The 21,621-nt window shown below is 43.7% G+C and overlaps 1 protein-coding gene across 2 annotated transcripts in view; it reads right to left on the bottom strand.

The window, feature by feature from the left end:
* Positions 1-14,426, bottom strand: part of PLCD1 (phospholipase C delta 1) — a 78,697-nt gene extending 64,271 nt beyond the window's left edge. The window contains exon 1 of one of the 2 annotated variants that reach the window (XM_072153841.1): positions 14,387-14,426. In XM_072153841.1, the coding sequence (XP_072009942.1) occupies positions 14,387-14,417 (31 nt within the window). In that variant the 5' untranslated portion in view covers positions 14,418-14,426. Of the gene's footprint in view, positions 1-13,549; positions 13,734-14,386 lie in introns of those variants that run through there. The other variant, XM_072153842.1, reaches the window with a different exon arrangement.
* Positions 14,427-21,621: the final 7,195 nt, after the last annotated feature.

Consider the following 21,621-nt stretch of genomic DNA (forward strand, 5'->3'; position numbering starts at 1 on the left):
TCTAGTAGTAATCTAGCATCTTTGCATAAGCAGTGGGTAGCAAAAATATTCACATTTATTGAACATATCCTATTTTTTAAACCTAACAGTCATAAATTTAAATGTATTTTATTAATAGAGCAAAACAAAGTATTGAAATTTAGAGAATATGATACGTATTTATTCAAAACTTTGCAAATTAAAGAAAATTAAATGTGTGGTGTGCATATGTATTTCGCCCCTGATACCCCTAAATAAAATCCAGTGTGCCCAATTGCCTTTAGAAAAAACATAATTAGTAAATAGAGAACATCTGTATGTGGTTCTGTAACTCAGTATAAGGGTGCGGTCACACGTTGCAGTTAAAACTGCATCGCAATTAGTTTTGTGGTGGTTTTAGGTGCAGTTTTGTCAATTTCACAGGTGAAAGACATGAACTGAATGGGTGAATTTGATTTTGAAGGAGAAAGCTGTTCCACAAATTTCATTCACCTGTTGATTTGATGCCTTTAACTTGTTAAAATAAGTAATACCACCTAAAACCACCCCAAAACTAATTGCGATGCAGTTTTAACTGCAACGTGTGACCGCACCCTCACTCAGTTGTTTTGTGATGGCCTCAAAGGTTTGTTAGAGAACATTAGTGAACAAATAGCATTGTGTCAAATCTAGAAACACACCGTACAGCTCAGAGATAACATTGTGACAAAATTGTATTGCAATAAAACAAAAATGATTCATGAAAATCAAAAATAAGTTCCCATGGAGGACTGGATTTGGAGTAAGACTCAATCAAAGTGGAAAATCATATTTTAGTCTGATCCAATTTCAGGGGAATCGCCTCCACACAAGGAAATGAGGTTCAGTAGTGTGCATGGCCTCCACATAAACTCTCTACAATGTCTGGACATGACCCTGATTAGGCAGAGGATGTTCTCCGGAGGGATCTTCTGCCGGAACGGGATTGTAGCATCAGTCAACCCCTGTCTGTGGTGCAAAGTGGTGTTGGTGGATGGAACAAGACAGGATGTCCTAGATGTGCTTGATTGGATTGAGGTCTGGATAACCGACAGGCCAGTCCATAGCATCAATGCCCTCATCATACAGGAACTGCTGGCACACTCCAGCCACATGAGATCTGGAATTGTCCTGCATTCGGAGGAACCCAGGTCCCACTGTATCTGCATATTGTCTCACAATGGATCTGAGGATGTCATTCCAGTACCTTATGGTAGTCAGGTTACCACTGGCTATTACATGGAGGGATGTGCGGTCCTCCAAAGGAAAGCCTTTCCACACCATTAATGGCCCACTGCCAAACCGCTTCCAGACTCCCATCCCGGCTCATTGTGAACCTGCTCTCATCTGTGAAGATCACAGGGGTCCAATATCAAATCTGCCAGTCTTGGTGCTCTCTAGCAAAAGCCAATCACCCTGTACAGTGTTGGGATGTAAGCCCTCACGCCCAACTCATGGAGTCTGTTTCTAACAATAAAAAAACCTATTGTTAAAAGTAGAATGCATTTTGTTCACTTTGCGAACCTTCAGTAACAACATATTGGTGCCACAGAATAGGGGGAGCCATCTGCTTCCGGGTAAGATTGTTGATGCAGGCATCACCCAGCGGTCAGTTTACCATTGTTCAGATATTGAAGATAGGCTAAAAATATTGCCTGGAAACCCGTTTCACGAATTGCCAGGGGCGTAACTAGGAGAGGCAGGGCATCATAGCAGACTTCTGAATGGGGCCCCTTAACTACATAAAAGTATACATATTTTATACTGACACATGCGATATATATATACACACACACACACACACACACACACACACACACACACACACACACATACATACCAACACATTTATGCATTGGCACAAACACAGCATACATACATCACACATAACTTACATATATATTAAGCTGTACAATGTGCAGCATAATATGAATACAGGCGGTCCCCTACTTAAGGACACCCGACTTACAGACAACCCATAGTTACAGACAGACCCCTCTGACTTCTGGTGAAGCTTTCTGAATGCTTTACTATAGTCCCAGACTGCAATAATCAGCTGTAAGGTGTCTGTAATGAAGCTTTATTGATAATCCTTGGTCCCATTACAGCAAAAAATGTTTAAACTCCAATTGGGCCCAAAAACTTTTTTGTCTGGATCTACAATTATAAAGTATACAGTTTCGACTTACATACAAATTCAACTTAAGAACAAACCTTCAGACCCTATCTTGTACGTAACCCGGGGACTACCTGTATAATGCTACATATCTTCCATTTCTAGTGACAGGTCATATGACAGGGCCCCTGTACACTGTGGGTCCCATAGTGGCTGCTATGGCGGTTATCCCTGTTGTTATGCCCCTGGTAATGATGAAAGGCCCGATGATGGGACAGGTGTATAGGAGAACTGCTGTTAAGTGGGCAGTTTTTGACTTTCATTGCGAAACATGTTGCAAGTAAATGCAAAATATGCAGTAAAATGCTGCTGTTGCGCTAATGTCGGTTTGTGGGGGTTTATTTAATAGGTGTTTAAATGACTTTCCTTATTTGGGGTTATAAGGTTTGTATGATCATGTGATAAAATGTCACGTACTACATGTAACCTCTGAGTGCCATTGTTTTTCCACTGTAAAAATTTCCTTCCAAGCAGGAATCCCACAGGTTTATTTAAGAAAATCCTAAAAGGGAAGGACCGAGGACACAATGTAAAGCAGCTCTGCAGTCATGTTTTATGTAAACTGCAGACTTGTAGTTTCGGAAGCTTCAATATAAGCTGTATTGTCTTTGCTAAAAATGAATATTGGAGGAACACAACATATTTGTAGTCTTTTATCCAGTTTTATTTGTATGTACAACATTGCATATTGCAAAAAAGGAGCCCTTTACCTGAAAATGAGAAGTATGAAAAATTGGCAAGTTTGTCTAGATGAGGATCATGCAGAGCGATGCAGCTTACACTACCACAGATCTGCACACACATTAGCCTCATTCATGTCTCTTCTTTTACAGGAGCCAATCCACCAAGACAGGCATGATGTGCGTCATGGCTAATAATTGGCGCACATCCGGCACTGGAGTATGCATTGTTTAGTACAGGGTTGGGTGTGGTGAAGTAGGAATATCTCAAAATTTAGGAGAGGGAGGTGCCCACCTCTCCGACAAACCTCCTTTACAGACCTGGGTGGGAAATAAACGCATCTTTCCCAAAACCAGAGATCCTATCATAAAAAATAATGGCGTGTGGATAAGATTCTCTCTACATCCATTAACGAGGTCAGCCTCTGGTTTTAAAGGTCACTGCTAGAAAGACACACATCAAAGGAATATGTAGTATAATTCATATTTGGCCACATACCGTATATACTCGAGTATATACTCGAGCCGACCTGAGTATAAGCCAAAGTACCTGCTTTTACCACCAAAAACTGGGAAAACCTATTGACTCGAGTATAAGCCGAGGGTGTGAAATGCATTGGTCACAGCCCCCAGTAGTATACAGCCAGCCCCCCTTTAATAGCCAGCCAGCCCCCCAGCAGAGAGAAGAAAGAGGAGCCGCAGTGACGGGAGCATCGCGGAGAAGACAGAAGAGAAGCCGCGCCGAGCATCGGGGAGCCGTGCCGAGGATCAGGGGCGCCGGAAGGTGAGTATGTAAGCACATTTTTTGTATACCGTATATACGGTACCTTTCCCTAATAATAATTTTATTCACCACTCTGATGTTACGGTTTTAAAGGCCAAGGGATGGCTTCACAGTAACAAAGCAATTAAATAGCTTCCAAAATATTACTATGGTTATCCTCATGATTAGTATGTATGCGGGCAGGTCATCCAAAGAAAAAAGATGTAAGACCAGGTCTGTAGGATGCCCGCATGGCAAGATATCCACATATAAAGATTCTTAGGAATACAAAGGGTCATAAACTCTGAGTCATTAAAAAGGCAATTAACATATTCCATGTCTCCTTTGTGTTACTAGAAGCTGGCGGGGATGTTAGAATTATACTTAGGTAGAAGTTTGGAGATAGGAAGTTGTCACTCTTTGGGGGATCCCTATGGGATAGATTGATCACCTACTTCTGCTTTCCCAGGCACCAGACATCACGTAATGTATTAAATTCTGTTTTTATCCCTTTTATTTTATCAAACTGTTATTTTTGCATTGTATGTATTTGTCTTTTTAATTGTTACCCTTTTTGTATGATAACCCCTTTTTGTTTCCAAGTACTGTACTGTCATCTTTTATATTAAAACTTCAATTTAATAAAGATCCTTCTTGTGTTGTAACGATTCCATAGCTCAGAAGAGACGGTACCTGAAGTGATTGATTTGAGTATTATATGGTATTTGGGCATGATTTATGCAAGGGGTCTCTTCAGCCTGATATATGATGATTGGTGTCAGTTATATTCACTCAGGTTGTGGAGGGCGGAGAACTGTCAGAGTGAGGTCCAGTGCGACCCGATAGGTTCAGAAAGGGAGACCAGGTCCATTATCTTGACAGTGGGCAATTCATTTTCCCATGGGGCCACATATGAAATTGGAATGATTTTAGAGGATCAGACTAATATACTTAACCCAATTCTACCCAATACCAATATACAAAATATAACCATCCCTACATTAAAAAAAGGTAAAAATATGGAGAACATAATTGCATCTTTAATGATGGAGGAGAGGAGCTCAAATTTTTCAACAGTCTCACATGGGTCGGTCAGAGATAGAGGGCCGGATGTGGCCCATGGGCCCGACAATGTCCAATTCTGGTTTGGTGCCTCGTTGGTATTTGGAATGGGGGTATAAGAAGTTGCATGTGAGGGCTGGGGGGGAAATTGAGAGCATTCTGTTATAGAGGGGACAGAGGCTTGAGGCCGCATTCACACAAAACGTTTTAATTGCATTTTTAATAGAAAGGCTCCACCTCTGATCAGACATTGAGTTATATTGTGTTTCCTGAGCATTTAGTAAACCTGGAGGAAACATAATGTTAACTCAATCAACTCGCAATCAAAGTGCTACATGTAAACGCGGCCTCACTGTGTGGCATGAGTGGGAATCCGTAAGAGACACAGGTATTTGTGCACTTAGGAAAAACCACTTTGTTTTCTACAGACCTTCCATTCATTCTATTAGTAGACGGCAAAATGGTGATCGCAGAGTGTAAACTTATCACTGGAAACAGAAAACCACATCTAAAGCCTGTCTGTTGATTTACTAAATGCAAATACGGTATATCTTACCAAGACTTGTATTGTGGCTTTCTACTCTAGTTTGACAATGCAGGGCTTGAATTTCATGTTCTGATTCTTGCGGTATTATTTATAGTGACTATGGCTGCGGTTTGTAGTGCTGTGCAAACAACTGGAGTATGTCACATGCAGGACAGCCATCACATACTAAAAAAACATCCCAGTCAAACCATAGTGAAAAATTATGAGACTAGGTAATTTTATCATGCACTTTTTTTTCTTGTACTATGGTTATCATCTATGCTGAAATTTAGAATATGTTTCCAGAGTCATTCCAGAGAATTTCAAGCTTTTGGAATGTTCTACCCCCAAAAATCTGATTAATACTCAACTTCCACAACACACCACCAATATCACATTTTAGGATATCATTATGGCGATTGCAAAAATACATTGGATAGATGGAAGGATGGGAGCAATTCCCTGAAAGTACTGGATCACTCAGATTCTGGGAATATCTGAGTCTCATGTAATAAATTAGGACTTGAAAGTTGAAAACAGTGTCTCTTCACATCCAATGTCAGCATGGGTATTAAACATTGCATGGAGAACCCACTAGGTAAAAAGAAAAAAATAATCTGCTACATTACTTCTGGATTGGGCGGAGGGGACGCCGTTCTATAGCTTGCTTCAAGCGGCAGAGAGTTTAGATTCATCCCTGACTAAATGTACATATTAAAAGGAGTTGTGCAGCCAAGATAATTTTACTGAAAAACAGATTACCAAAGATATTCTAAGGCCCCTTCCACACTAGCGTTGCATTTCACGTCAGGGTGCAATGCGTGAAAAACTGACGTTTTTGCCTGCGTTTTTGTTCCATTTTTCCTTGGAGTAATTAGCATTTTTGCGTTTTTCATGCGCGTGTTAGCGTTTTTTTGCGTTTTCGGCGCATTTTTCACGCGCGATTCAATGGGAGACTTGAGCATTTTTGAAAGGGACCATGGTTTGGGATTAAAATGTGTTATTTAATTGAAAAATAATGTCTTCTGATAAGTTGCAAACATCTGCGATCTATTCTTCACTGTTCCGCGCGTATATTATCTCCCGACAAGTTAGCAGATGTGAAGAACAGTGAAGAATAGAATAAAAACATTGAACACAGTGAACACAGGATCATTTAAGAGAAAAACACAGTGCAGAACACAGTGCAGAATAGATTACAGATGTTCGGCACATCTGCAATGTGTTCTTCACACATATATATTGTTCTTCACATGCTATTTTGTTCGCGCCGTTCCGCGCGTATCTCCCGACAAGTAAGCAGATGTGCCGAACATCTGTAATCTATTCTTCACTGTGTTCTGCACTGTGTTCTGCACTGTGTTTTTCTCTTAAATGATCCTGTGGTCACTGTGTTCAATGTTTTTATTCTATTCTTCACTGTTCTTCATTGTGTTTTTTTAATTAAATGCTCGATCGCGAGCAGGGGAAATAATGTTATTCTGGTCACCTAGCAACCCTTACGTTTAAAACGCATTGCACTCTTGATGCATCTCCATAGACTTGAATGGGGCGTGAAAAACGCGCGTGACACGCAAAAGTAGAGCATGCTGCGATTTTGACGCGCGTGAAAACGAACGCAAGCACAATGGGACAGAGTGCAATGCAAGTTCTGCGCGCCAAATGCACGCGCAGAACTCGCGCGTGAAAAACGCCAGTGTGGAAGGGGCTTAACTTTACAGATCATTGCATACACAGCTTCGATTCACTTGCCAATCACAGTTCTTTCTGGTCTAGCAATGGAATCCTTATACGCACATATGGCCGCTACAGCCAAATACTAAATGTCATCTATTTGGCCACATCATTCACATGTCAGTGTCAGGACCAGGGAGTGTAAAATCCGGCAAGGCACTGGGAAACAGCAGAACTGAGATTTTTAGATTGCTAGCTCCGCGCTCTCATGTGGACTGCTGCAGAGGAGAAACCTAAGTGTACAAATAGAGATGGGTGGCCATGACATAGTCATCGTGAAGCCGGCCCGATCAATTATGGAATTGTGATGATAAAATAGTAATTTTGTTATGAATAATCTAGTGTTAACATGAAACTTTCACCAAATAATAATTTTGTCTTTAAAGCTAAACCCCCCTTAAAGGAAACCTACCACTTAAAAATGGTAGTTCTAACCCTCAAATACATTGCACCAGCTCAGGGTGAGCTGGTGCCGGAGCATATTTTCATTAAGTCCAGAAAATGCTGATTGCTTTATTAAACTGTTTTATACCCTATATTGCAAGGACACTTTGGCGCACAATGATAGGGCCCGGCGCACCATGCGACCGTGCATGCACCTGATTCAGAAGTTTCGGAGAGCTGGTGACCTCACCAAGCTCTCGGGCACACTCGCACCTGCGCAACTTCACATGCGAAGCTGGCCGTGTGAAGTTGCGCAGTCGTGAGTGTGCCCGAGAGCTTGGTGAGGTCACCGGCTCTCCGGCAGTTTCGAATCAGGCGCACGCACGGTTGCATGCATGGTGCGACGATGCGTGCTTGCAATATAAAGTATAAAAGATTTTAATAAAGCAATCAGTGGTCTCTGGAATTAATGAAAATATGCTCCGGCACCAGCTCACCCTGAGCTGGTACGATGTATTTGAGGGTTAGAAACCTACCATTTTTAAGTGGTATGTTTTTTTTTTTTAAGGTCCTAGACCCGCCACATCGCCACAAGTTACGCCCCTAGTGATGGTGTGCGTGTATTAACATGAAAAGGCTGTGGTAACGTAAACCTGTGGAGAATCTGTACAAAGCGCATGAACCTTAAGTGAACAAAAAAAAAAATCATAAAGTTGATTTAACTGTAAGTACAAAAAGAATAAAGAAAATCTCTCAGAACAAGAGATTAAAAATATTTTTACATTCTTTGAATTCTAGTGTATAGCGTGATATTCTGTCGTAACAGAAGTAGTAGCTGTACAGGCTGATCACAAAGCATCTGTGTTCTCACAGCCCAGTTTCTTCCGAGGCAGCAACATAATATTGTGATTCAGAGCCTCAGACAACTTCCATAAACACGAGTACGGTTGCTGAGTTTTGGATAGCAATGGGCTTAAAAAGGATATGACTCTGCAGTATTTTGCTGTGATCCACACTTCTAAAATTGGATTGGCCTTGTTGTCATTGTCATGTGATTTATAGTTGCAATGAGTAACGTGGATGGACAAGTGCTCATGTTAGTTGTGACTTTTTGTGGATCAATAACTTATAGTCTGTGTCTGAGACAAGATACAGAAGCTCATTTACTAAGGGTCCGAACGCCACACTTTCGACGGGTTTCCCAAATATTTCCGCTTTGCGCCGAATTGCCCCGGGATTTTGGCGCACGCGTTTGGATTGTGGCGCATCGGCGCTGGCATGCACGCGACAGAAATCGTGGTGCGTGGCCGTCGGACAACCAGACGGATTCAGAAAAACCGCGGAATTTAAAAAACTAAATGTGTCACAAGACCAAGCACTCACATGCAGCGACACCTGCTTGATATCGGGCGCACGACCTTAGTGAATCCCGGCAGACCCGAATCCACGTCGGACAACATGCCGCGGGATCGCGACTGGACCAGGTAAGTAAATGAGCCCCATTGAATCAAGTGAAGATTATATTTCCTTCATTGAACAAGTAAAGATTGTCATAATATAGCAGAACAGTTAACAATAATAATAATAATCTTTATTTTTATAGCACCAAATTCCGTAGCGCTTTACAAATCACAGGGGACATATACAAATAGAATATTACAGTACAGTACAGTTTGCATCAAGTGAAACTTATGTTCTAGATCATGAATAATACTCGACAACAGTCTAGAATTTGCAAGCACAGTCCTTCACTTTCAGAGACAGTCCCAATATATTAGGTCATGAAGGAAGGTGGGTCTTGAGTGGGACTTAAAATTTCCAATTTTATCTGAGAAGTTTGCATTTATATTGCATGATTGAGGCTGAACTTGGAGAAATGTCTGTCTCAAACTCCTACGTTCTTAGATTTTTGCATTCAGACTCCCCAGCCCCTCCTCTCTGCATTAATATCCAATGAGAAGCCTGCTCTTACGATACAGGAGCAAAGGGGACGAGATGGACTTGTGTGAGATCTCACCTCACAAGTCCAGCTACAATCATGGAATATAAATGAAATTTTCCACAGCCCTGCTGCTACTAACAATAGACACCAAATGTGTCATTACAAATATCTCCAGGGCCAATATCCATCACTCTCTGCAGCTTTGTGTGGTCAAACTCAGCAATTACATGATGTAACTGGTATCTCAAATCAGACATGTACTTTCTGTGTTAGGAGTAGAGATAGGTAGCCACCAGACTCTACATTTACATATATGGAGACCAGTAGCATCCACGTTTACTCCAGCACCTTCAAACAGCGCAAAATATCATACATAAGGGTTAATTTATCATAAATGGAGGTTTCCTATACTACAGCGTAATGATCTTGTGGTGCCTGGTACCAATATATTCCATTTCTTAGTGCGATTAGAAGGGCTGTTACTTCTATAGATCGACATATTCATAGCTAACCTGCAAGTGCTGGAATATAAATAGAATAAAATGCAGTCTGACTGTATGTGTATTGAGTACAATAGGCAGCTTGGCTTGAGGCAAATAATGAACTGCGGTTACCACATAGTTGCCATTGTTTCATACACACAAAACTACTAGACTATAGTACCCATGGCTGCAATGCTATAAACATAGGCTGTACATAAACTTCAGGGTGATATAACGAGGATTGATATCACAGCTTTGATGTAATGTAACACAAGCTCTGCATATCAGTATGTAACTATCAAAAAGTTCACCAGCTTGGAATATAATTACATCTAATTTACAGGATAAAGAGAGAAGTATACAGGCAGTCTCCTACTTAAGAACACCTGACTTACAGACAACCCCTAGTAAAAGACAGACCCCTCTCCCCACTGTGACCTCTGGTGAAGCTCTCTGGATGTTACTATAGTCCCAGACTGCAATGATCAGCTGTAATGTGTCTGTAATGAAGTTTTATTGATAATCCTTGGTCCCATTTCAGCAAAAGATTTTAAAACTCTTCATAGTCACTGGGGCAAAAAAAATTTTTTCTGGATCTACAATTATAAAATATACAGTTTCGACTTACATACAAATTCAACTTAAGAACAAACCTATGGAACCTATCTTGTGTGTAACCCGGGGACTCCCTGTAATTGGGCAAAACAACCAACATAAACACAAAGGCAAATAAGATTCAGGGTAGCTGTTTATTTTGCCCATCGGGAGATGTACAAAAAAACTATTTCATTAGATGTAGTAATCACAGATACAGAACACTTTGCTTCAAGGAACATACGTTGACACAGATATTGAATATAACTAAATACGTGGCCATGCTAGTGGTTTGCAATTCTTGCATAGTCATCACTAATGGTCACTAGCAATTGCAAGAGGAGTAGTAGGAAAGTTCAAAAGTTTCTGTGCTGCATGAAAATATATGCTTACAAAACAATTCTCAGTGACTGTAAGATATTCAAATTAAGTAGCATAAATACTGCCAGGTTTCCTTGCCCCTTCTCAGCTCTCGGTCCTGTGCCAGTTTGACCCTATGCCCGTGAGGCAGAGTATTCTGACAATCTCTTGTGGTTTGGCAAAAACTACACTGGCTTTAGGCCCACAGCCCCTTCTACCAATCAGGTTCTCCAGGTCATCAGGACCTTGCGCTGTGCAGGATCTAAAAAGGTCCTATTGCTGGCCAACATTACAATCTATCAAGCCACGGCACAAGCACAGCCCTTATACCGAGGTCAGGTATTGAAGACAATCAAAACCTGGAGCTAGGAGAGGTAAGAAATGTTTTTTTTACACAAACATTTTTTTTTTCAAAATTTTCTAAATATTTGGCACGAGGCCCAGCACTTTCTAGTTACATACTTGCCTGCCATAAATAGTGAACAGAAAGGAATTTCCCAAGTTCTCATTCCAGAGAAATCTCAGCTGAGTTTTAATGGGAGGGAAAGGTATGGTATGTAGGTGGGGAAGGCAAAGCACACAAGAGTCTGAAGATTGCAAAGTGATTCCATCTCTCCTGTATTAATCCGACAAATACAACTGTATCAAGTCTAGACAGCGCTCTACAACCTAAATAAAACATGTGCATTATCATTATCTAGACACAATTGTATCTTCATCTGAAAGAGGACGAGGTGTATAATCACTACAGTCACTGACAGCAAACTTAAAAATCAGGATGAATTGCAAAAAAAAAAAAAAGTAAGTATGTTGGGAAATTATAGAAAAAAAACATAATTGAATTTAATGTTAACATAAATTAATAGCAGGGTTTTTTTACTAAATTGAAAAGTCCATCTTTGGGCTTCGAGGTGAATGCATGACAATAAAAAGCAGCATTGTCACGTTAAAGGGGTTGGCCACTTTCAGTAAATAACTGATATTATTTGTGTAAGGAATAGTTATACAATTTTTCAATATACTTTCTGTATCAATTCCTCATGGTTTTCTAGATCTTTGCTTGCTGTCCTACTATAGAAAGCTTTTCTATTTACTTCAAGTGGATATAGATCTGTCCATGTGATGTGATGGACAGGCAGGGGCATGAGCCATTATTATCACAGAGAGTAATAGGAGTTGTGTGATAATAACAGCTCATGCACTTGCATGTCCGTCTCATGGACAGATTCTATCCACTGGGATAAACATAGAAGCTTCCTACAGAAGCAAAGCAAGCAGAGATCTAGAAAACCATGAGGAATTCATACAGAAGGTATATTGGAAAATTGTATTACTTTTCCTTCCACAACAAAATATCAATTATTTGCTGAAAGTGGACAACCCCTTTAAGTTATCTGATTACACAGAAAATAGTGTATTGTACTCTTAAGTATAATAGCATGCATAAAATACAGGTAAGTTCACGCCACTGTTAATAATGCCCGTTTCCCATTATAGCAGTAATAAAATGGGATGCAGTGATATGTTTGCTTCGATAAATTATGAAAGAGCAATGGAAGGTAAACTTGCATACAAGTCAATAAGAAGGATGGCAAATGTAGGTTTTCCTTTTACCATTCTTCTCAGAGATGTCCATTGTTAGACTCCATAACGTCACACAGACTAACGGACACCCGTAGCAAAATATTTTTACAAATTAAGTTTTTTCTACTTTATTTTACTGATTTCCACAGTGGATGAATCAACTAATCACCTTCTTATATAACTGATTTAAGACTTTAATAAGTAGACATAATTTTATCTTAGTAGCGATATTAATACGAATCAAAGTGGTTGTCAGGATGTGATCACATGTGCCACATGCGCAGCGTATGGGAACCGGCCTCATCCCGTTCGCATATGCGTTTCCAGTGAAAGGCATGCTATTGGTCAGTGATCGCATGTATCTCACTGGAAACGCATATTGGATAGGCCCCATGTGTTTGTAAACGCTGCGCTGGCGGCACAAGTTACCGCACTCTCAGTAGGTTGGAAAACATGGCTTTTTTCGAAAACAGCGCCAAACCTGACCATGGATTGTGCTGGTATTGTATCTCAGCTGTAAAGATTAATAGAACTTTGTTGCAATACCAAGAATGGGTAGCATGGTCAGGAGAGGAGATGTGTTTTTGTTTTTTTAAAAAGAAAGGAATTCCGGATAAGCCCTTTAAATAGAAACGTGTAAGATGTCAGGACAGTCATGTCAGGTAAAATATACAAATGAACTCAAGTGAGCAAGTATATCCGAGAGTGCAAGTCATTACTAGACTCTGCAGAGCACATTAGCTGCAAGCGATCACATCATTAATGTGCATTACTGGAAGCCCCTTCAACAACAAGACAAAAGTCTAAAAGTAAGATAGTTACTCTAGAAAGTCTTCTGCTGCAGTGTAGCGATTCGAGCTGACCTAGTTATAAGGTATGCCAAGCATGCAAATGTAAAAGAATTGAAACATCACTTGAATCACTACCCAGATCTACCCAGGGCAGAGTCACCCACATTGGTAAAACCGAACAGATTGTCAGACGTAGCATAAATGTGTTTCCTGTGGTTTCAGAGAAGACTGCACATACATCCACTATACTGACATAACTAAGCAATGGTTACATAACAAATTCCCCTCTGCTACATCTGTATCACAAATCTGCGGAACTATGAATAACACCTGACATCGCTGCGCCTGGACGCTGCCATTCACATATTCCTAAATAAAAAGTCAAATAAATCTTTTTTCTTTTTGTTTGCTGGCGTTTCTCTTCACAGCATGCAGGGAACATCTGGTAGCGGTATTATTTATAGATGGACTTACTTGGTAATGAGCCATTAGTCTCCATTCTTGTGGTGCAGTGCTGCAGTCAGCAGGACATACAGTCAGTGTATGGGGGGTGCCAGGGTATAGTCAGGGTTCAGGCTGAGAGTTGTGTTCTTGTCATGGGTCACAGCGTCTATCCTGACTGAGTGTGTGACACATACATTTGGTCCAGCAATGAGCTCTTCCCCAGCGATGTGAACACGCCCAGCCCTGCACCCTGCAGCACACAGGCGCTCTGTTCTCTGCACTCACGGTGTTCCAACATGTAAGGTCAGGAGACTCCTACCCATCAACACGGATCTAATTAGACAAGAAATGATAAACTACAATTCCTTTTTTTAAATAAAACTATTTGGACATAGATGTCATTGATGCGTTCAGGGATCTGCTCTCAGCATTGCAATCCTCATGTCACCAGTGCTATAAATGCTATAAAACCCAAGTGTCACTGCCGGTAATTTAGAATGAATCAAATCCTACTCTTTGCGATTACTATATCAATTAGGGCGATTTCACATGTGCTGTTTTGATGTAGTTTTTGCATCAGACATTGGGAGTGGAGCATAAAGAGGAGAAATATCAAAAAGACTTCTCTTATGTTGAATCCACTCCTCTCCACAAAGAAATGTTTCCAATATACTTACTAAGTATATAGAGTAGAAAATGTAAACCGTTAAAATCGGTCACAAATCAATAAGATACAGATACTGAACAATGTGTCAACAATTACCAACATCATTATTGATGTATCTCTTTTGTCTGAGTATTAATACAGATTTGATATAAATTCTTCCCCGTTTACTAGATCTCTGCTTGCTGTCATTCATTGCTTACCTCCAGGAGATAAAAGCCAGTCCATGGTCATACAGGTGCACAGAAATCAGAGCTCTTGTGTGTGTGGATCAGGTAACCAGGGACTGGCTTTTGGTAATCAATGGAGTAGCTTTGAGGGTGTGGTCTCATGTACCCAGGCCTCTGCCCGATTAAAATAATGCAATCCACCGGGTCCTGGTAACGACCCTTATTTGTGGCGCATTCACACAATGGGGGATATTTATTATACGCTGGCGCTCGTGCCCCGCTGCTGCAAGTTCGGGGCTGTATCAGGGCTGCCAGCAGCGTTTATCCTACGCCAGGCAGGGCCTGGCATAGAAAAAAACGCAGCTGGCGACTTTTCACGTATGAAGTATTAATACAGCAGCAACAGCAGCGAGTGTGCAGGCACGGGGACAGTAACGCCCCGCACTGGCCCACTCCCGGCCGGCCGTGCCCTCCATTCAAAAGCGGGCATACCGCGTTTGAATGATCCCTAAATTAAAAAATTGTGAATATAAAATTTTTTATCAAACTGGATACATGGATGGCCATGGTCGCACCTCACCTGGCATGTCTCAGTACCGTCTTGTAAAATTAGTTTGTCTAGAAGTAATGTTACTCAGGAAATTCCAATCTGGGCAGGTAACATCAAACTCAATATAGTGGCAGTATCACATGTATATGTATGTATTTAGGTGTAATTATGAATGGTTATTTGGGATTATGTCAAGATGCATGGTTATTGTATGTGGTGTAAGAATATATAAATATATATGTTTTACAACCACAATGTACATATCCAAGATTGTGTATGTATTCCAGGTATGTGGATATCCAGGTGTTGGAAAGCACAGTCAACAGATTATTATCACCCACTAAACCAGTTCCTTTGGTTCCTTTGTGAGCAATCCTGGGAAATAGTATAAGACGTAGTAGTAGCTTTAGGACAAGTTATACATGCCAAAATACAATGGGGGACATTTATCATGCGCCAGCGTATGATGTAAGCCCCATCAGATAAATCAGAAGGGTCTGGATACACTTGAGTACAATTCTACATGGGGCCCTGCCTGAAAGATGGCAGGATATATCATTTACAGGGCAGGAACACCCAATACCGGCTCAGTCCAACCCTGGGAATACGTCCTTCACACACTACTTGCAGTGGCAGTTTGCAAATTGTGATAATTTTAGGGCTTGTACGCCAGGAAACTGGCATATAAGTCCTGATAAATGTCTTCCAGGTTACCTTATTTGGTTGATCAGGGTGGCCCATATCATAGCCAAGGGCTAGAATGTTAATAGTGTTTAGAGAGAAGATACATTAATAAAAATTTGCGGACAACCTGTAATTAGGCCATTACTCATCCACATCTGGCATTCAGTGCTAAAAGGACCCGGCGGAACTGATCGCTCTAGATAGGCCATCAGCAATGAGGTTCACCAGTAAGCTTCACAAGTCCACAAGTAGGTTTCTGTACTCCGTCCGCCAGTGTCGGCTGCCCTTTAGGCATATGCGATCGCCCCAAACTCCGCCCCCTGTGCGCTAGCGCCTCGTTCTGAACGCGGCGCTAGCGGAATGTGTGAACGCGCCCTTAAAGATTGCCGATGGGTTAGTGATAGGATATCACTGCTCTGTGAGAATGTCACATTGGGGGTCATTTATTGAGGTCCCGAATCGCGTTTTTACGGCGGGTTACTCAAATTTTTCCGTTGTGCGCCGATTTTCCCTGAATTGGCCCGGGTTTTTGGCGCACGCGATCGGATTGTGGCGCATCGGCGCCGGCGTGCACACGACGAAAATAGGGGGCGTGGCCGAACGAAAACCTGACGGATTCGGAGAAACCGCCGCATTTAAAAAAAAAAAAGGGGCCGCTTGACACGCGCTTACCTGCACCCGGCTTGGTGAAGTTCAGTGCATTCCGATGAACTTCAGAGCAGCAGCGACACCTGGTGGACGTCGGAGGAACTGCCTTAGTGAATCGCCGGAAGACCCGAATCCTCCACACAGAACGCGCTGCTGGATCGCGATAGGACCGGGTAAGTAAATCTGCCCCATTGTGTTGGTCCCCATGTCCATCCCCTTGAGGCAAGTGAGGCCTATCTGACGTTCGTGTGTCTCCCATAGACATTTATATGGCATCAATTCTTATTTATTTCCCCAGGGTTGCAAATAATATACAGAATTTATAACCACTGTTAATGTAGATCTTCCTGTCTCTTCATTCAAGACTTTTTATTTTTTGCATTTTTCTTCTTTCCCTCATTCTTAGGAGCAGGTGGTTGTCTAGCGGTATTGATAAAAGCAAAACGTTTATTGATACATTTGTGCAAATTTTCTCCGAATTTTGTGCAAACAATGAAAAAACTCCGCCCTTTGCACACATTTTTGTAGGCTTGTTTTGTGCGACTCTTTGGGGCAGATTTACTTACCCGGCCCGTTCGCGATCCAGCGGCGCGTTCTCTGTGCTGGATGCGGGTCCGGCCGGGATTCATCAAGGTAGTTCCTCCGCCGTCCACCAGGTAACCCTGCTGCGCTGAAAAGCATCTGAACGCGCTGGAGTTCACCGGGCCTGACCAAGTGAAGGTAAGCGCGTCCCAAGCGACACATTTCTTTTTTTAAATGCAGCGGTTTTTCCGAATCCGTCGGGTTTTCGCTCAGCCACGCCCCGCGATTTCCGTCGCATGCATGCCGGCGCCGATGCGACACAATCCGATCACATGCGCCAAAATCCCGGGCCAATACAGGGGAAATCAGCGCAAATCGGAAATATTCGGGTAACACGTCGGAAAAACGCAAATCGGGCCCTTAGTAAATGACCCCCTTTGAGTGCAGTGGTTTTATGCAAATTTTTTTATGCAAGTCATAAATGATCTTTAGGAGTTAGGCCCTGTCTCTATTCTTGATAAGTTAGAAATAGAGTTGAGCGAGCACTAAAATGTTTGGGTGCTCGTTATTTGAGGCAAACTTTTCCCGATGCTCGAGTGCTCGTCTCGAATAAGGAACCCCATTGAAGTCAATGGGAGACTCGAGCATTTTTCAAGGGGACCAAGGCTCTGCACAGGGAAGCTTGGCCAAACACCTGGAAACCTCAGAAAATGATGGAAACACCATGGAAATGGACAGGAAACAGCAGGGGCAGCATGCATGGATGCCTCTGAGGCTGCTTAATCACACCATTATGCCAAAATTATGGGCAACAGCATGGCGATGACAGAGTGACCGAATGAGGCTAGATAGCATCTAAAACATCCAATAATTGACCCTGACACTATAGAAGACGGCATGCAGAGGCAGCGGCAGCAGTGGCAGGCTAGAGAGTGGCATGGCGACATACCCCAAATGGACTCAGGCTTCAAACCAATGGGTGGCAGAGAGGAACCAAAGGAGGTGAGCAAGAAGCGCTGAAATGATTTCCTATGTGAACAAAAGGTTGACGGTATATTTAGTCGATAACACAGCATGGTGGCGACATAGTGACCAAGTTCCATAACGTATCTGGTGAAACACCCGAAAAATTAGCTTGACACAGCTCGTTTGATAAGGGGACGACATGTGAAGGCAGCCATGGAGACGACTTCCATGATTAAGAGTGACAGTATGGGGCATCCATATTGCGCTGCTATGATTGAAACTTCAGGTCTCCAGCATGGCGGCGACAGATGCGCCGAGTTCCATTATGTATCTGGTGAAACACCTGAAAATTCTGCCTGACACAGCTCGGTTGATAAGGGGATGATGTGCTGCATATCCTCTTGTGCTCCAGCGTCTGGGGTATAGAGAGTTGAAAGTTGCGCATGGAGACATTGGTGGACACTGTGGAGGATCGTGGAGGCAAAATGGACAGGAAACAGCAGGGGCAGCATGCATGGATGCCTCTGAGGCTGCCTAATCTTGGGATGGAGCTGGCGGTCCGCTGCCAGGCGAGCTTTTGCCTGTCCAAGCCCCTGTCTCTCGGCTCCACCCAAAATGGGCCTGGGGGCCAGAAGCGTTTCTTTTGAAAAAAGTATCATTTTCAAAGCAGGCGGGGGCTACAAACAGCACTTCTAAGAACCTTTTGGATAAGATCAAGTGTAGTACTGTTCTTATAAGTTTGGGTTATGGCGGGTGAGGGGAATGTAAACAGATGCGCAAGAAGCGCTGAAATAATATCCGTAAAGTTAAAAGTTTGCCAGTATATTTTGTGGATAACACAGCAGGGTGGCGACAAAGTTAACAAGTTTGATGTGGAAGCCATGAAAACAACCCAAAATTCTGCCTGACACAGCTCGTTTGCTAAGGGGACGATGTATCGAGGCAGCTATATGGACGACTTTGGGAAGCAGCTATGGAGATGATGTGTGGAAGTAGCAATGGAGACAACGTGTGGAGGCAGCTATAAAGACGACGTGTGGAGGCTGCTATGGAGACAATTAAATTTGGATAGTGCCTGTATGTGGCAGTCCAAAAAAGTTTTCAAACCAGAGGAGCAGGTAGGTGGTCCTCCAGAAAAATTAAATAGATTGAGTGCCTGTATGTGGCAGTCCAAAAAAGTTTTCAAACCAGAGGACCGGGTGGGTGGCCCTCCAGAAAAATTAAATACATAGAGTACCTGTATGTGGCACCGGAAAATTTAAATACATAGAGTACTATAGCTAGAGCCAGTTGGCTCTGGCAAAAAATAGCCAGTTTCTTCTGCTTTAGTGTACAAAGAGGAGGAGAAGGAGGAAAATGAGGAGGAGGAGTGCATACATTATTCAGGTTGAGCTTCTTTCACCTGGTGGAGAATGGAAATCCTGAGAAATCCAGGCTTTATTCATCTTGATAAGCGTCAGCCTGTCAGCGCTGTCAGTCGTCAGGCGTGTACGCTTATCGGTGATGATGCCACCAGCTGCACTAAAAACCCGCTCAGACAACACGCTAGCGGCAGGGCAGGCAAGAACCTCCAAGGCGTACAGCGCCAGCGCCTACTCTCCCTCGCTACTTGTCCCGCAGAAGTACGCCCTCTGCCGCTAGCGCTGTCATAAGGGAAATACTGTTTCAGCTTGTGCACCAGGGCCTGCTGGTATTCATGCATTCTCACACTCCTTTCCTCTCCAGCGATGAGAGTGGAAAGATTTTGCTTGTACCTTGGGTCCAGGAGAGTGAATACCCAGTAATCGGTGCTGGAATAAATTCTTTGAATGCGAGGGTCACGGGATAGGCAGCCTAGCATGAAATCTGCCATATGCGCCAGAGTACCAACGCGCAATAATTCACTCCCCTCACTCGCCTGACTGTCCATTTCCTCCTCCTCCAACTCCTCTTCTTCTGCCCATACACGTTGAACAGTGAAGGACTGAACAATGGTCCCCTCTTCTGTCTCGCCAACATTCTCCTCCTCTTTCTCCTCATCCTCCTCCACCTCCTCCGATATGTGCTGAGAAACAGACCTGAGGGTGCTTTGGCTATCAACAAGGGAATCTTCTTCCCCCGTCTCTTGTGACGAGTGCAAAGCTTCCGACTTCATGCTGACCAGAGAGTTTTTCAACAGGCCAAGCAGCGGGATGGTGAGGCTGATGATGGCGGCATCGCCACTGACCATCTGTGTTGACTCCTCAAAGTTACCTGACAGATATCAGACATCCACGTCCACTCCTCATTGTAGACTTGAGGAAGCTGACTGACCTGACTAACAGTTCTGGTGGAAGTTGACATCTGGCAGTCTACAATCGCTCTGTGCTGCTGGTAAACTCTGGATAACATGGTTAATGTTGAATTCCACCTCGTGGGCACGTCGCACAACAATCGGTGAGCGGGCAGTTGGAGGCGGCGCTGCGCTGCCCTGAGAGTGGTAGCATCTGTGCTGGACTTCCTGAAATGCGCACAGATGCGGCACACCTTCGTGAGCAAATCAGACAGATTGGGGTATGTCTTGAGGAAACGCTGAACTATGAGATTTAACACATGGGCCAGGCATGGCATATGTTTCAGTCTGCCGAGTTGCAGAGCCGCCACTAGGTTATGGCCGTTGTCACACACAACCATGCCTGGCCTCAGGTTCAGCGGTGCCAGCCACAGATCAGTCTGTGCCGTGATGCCCTGTAATAGCTCTTGGGCGGTGTGCCTTTTATCGCCTAGGCTCAGCAGTTTGAGCACCGCCTGCTGTCGCTTAGCGACGGCACTGCTGCTGTGCCTAGAGCTACCGACTGATGGCGCCATGGCCACGGATGGTAATTCGGAGGAGGAGGAGGGGTGGGAGGAGGAGGCATAGTAGGCCTGAGAGACCTGGACCGAGGTAGGCCCCGCAAACCTTGGCGTCGGCAGTATATGACCAGCCCCAGGGTCAGAATCGGTCCCAGCCTCCACCAAGTTAACCCAATGTGCCGTCAGCGATATATAGTGGCCCTGCCCGGCAGCACTCGTGTCCGTGGTCAGGTGGACCTTGTCAGAAACGGCGTTGGTCAGGGCATGGATGATGTTGTCTGACACGTGCTGGTGCAGGGCTGGGCCGGCACATTGGGAAAAGTAGTGGCGGCTGGGGACCGAATACCGAGGGGCGGCCGCCGCCAGGAGGTTGCGAAAGGCCTCGGTCGCTGCCAGCCTATAGGGCAGCATCTCCAGTCTACATCTTGCACTGTACTTCCTCTTGCGCTCCAGCGTCTGGGGTATATAGAGCTGAACGCTGCGCATGGAGACATTGGTGGATGCTGTGGAGGATCGTGGAGGCGAAGGTGTGGTTTTCGCACGGGAGGTGTTTGGACAGGGGGCTGACTAGCAGAGGCAGCAGGTGACACAGGGGAAGGAGCAGTGGTGTGCCCGGCCGAAGGTGAACGGCCTTGGTTCCTTTGAGTGGGGTGTTTATCATTCATATGCCTGCGCATACTGGTGGTGGTTAAGCTGGTAGTGGTGGAACCCCTGCTGATCCTGGTGTGGCACAGGTTGCACACCACAGTCCGTCAGTCATCCAGTGTTTCTTTAAGGAACCTCCAGACTTCCGAAAATCTAGCCCTCGCCACGGGAGCTTCACTACGTGAAACATTTGGCGCTGATGCACCAGCTCTGGCCCTGCTTCTCTGTCTGGCCCCACCACTGCCTCTTCCAACCTGTTCTCGTCGAGGACTCGCCTCTGTCTCAGAAGCACTGTGTTCACCCGGCCTATCAACCCAGCTTGGGTCTGTCACCTCATCATCCTCCGATCCCTCAGTCTGCTCCCCCCTCGGACTTCCTGCCCTGACAACAACTTCACCACTGTCTGACAACCGTGTCTCCTCATCGTCCGACACCTCTTTAC

Source organism: Engystomops pustulosus, chromosome 5, assembly GCF_040894005.1.
Source record: "Engystomops pustulosus chromosome 5, aEngPut4.maternal, whole genome shotgun sequence".
In the NCBI taxonomy this organism is placed as follows: Eukaryota; Metazoa; Chordata; class Amphibia; order Anura; family Leptodactylidae; genus Engystomops; species Engystomops pustulosus.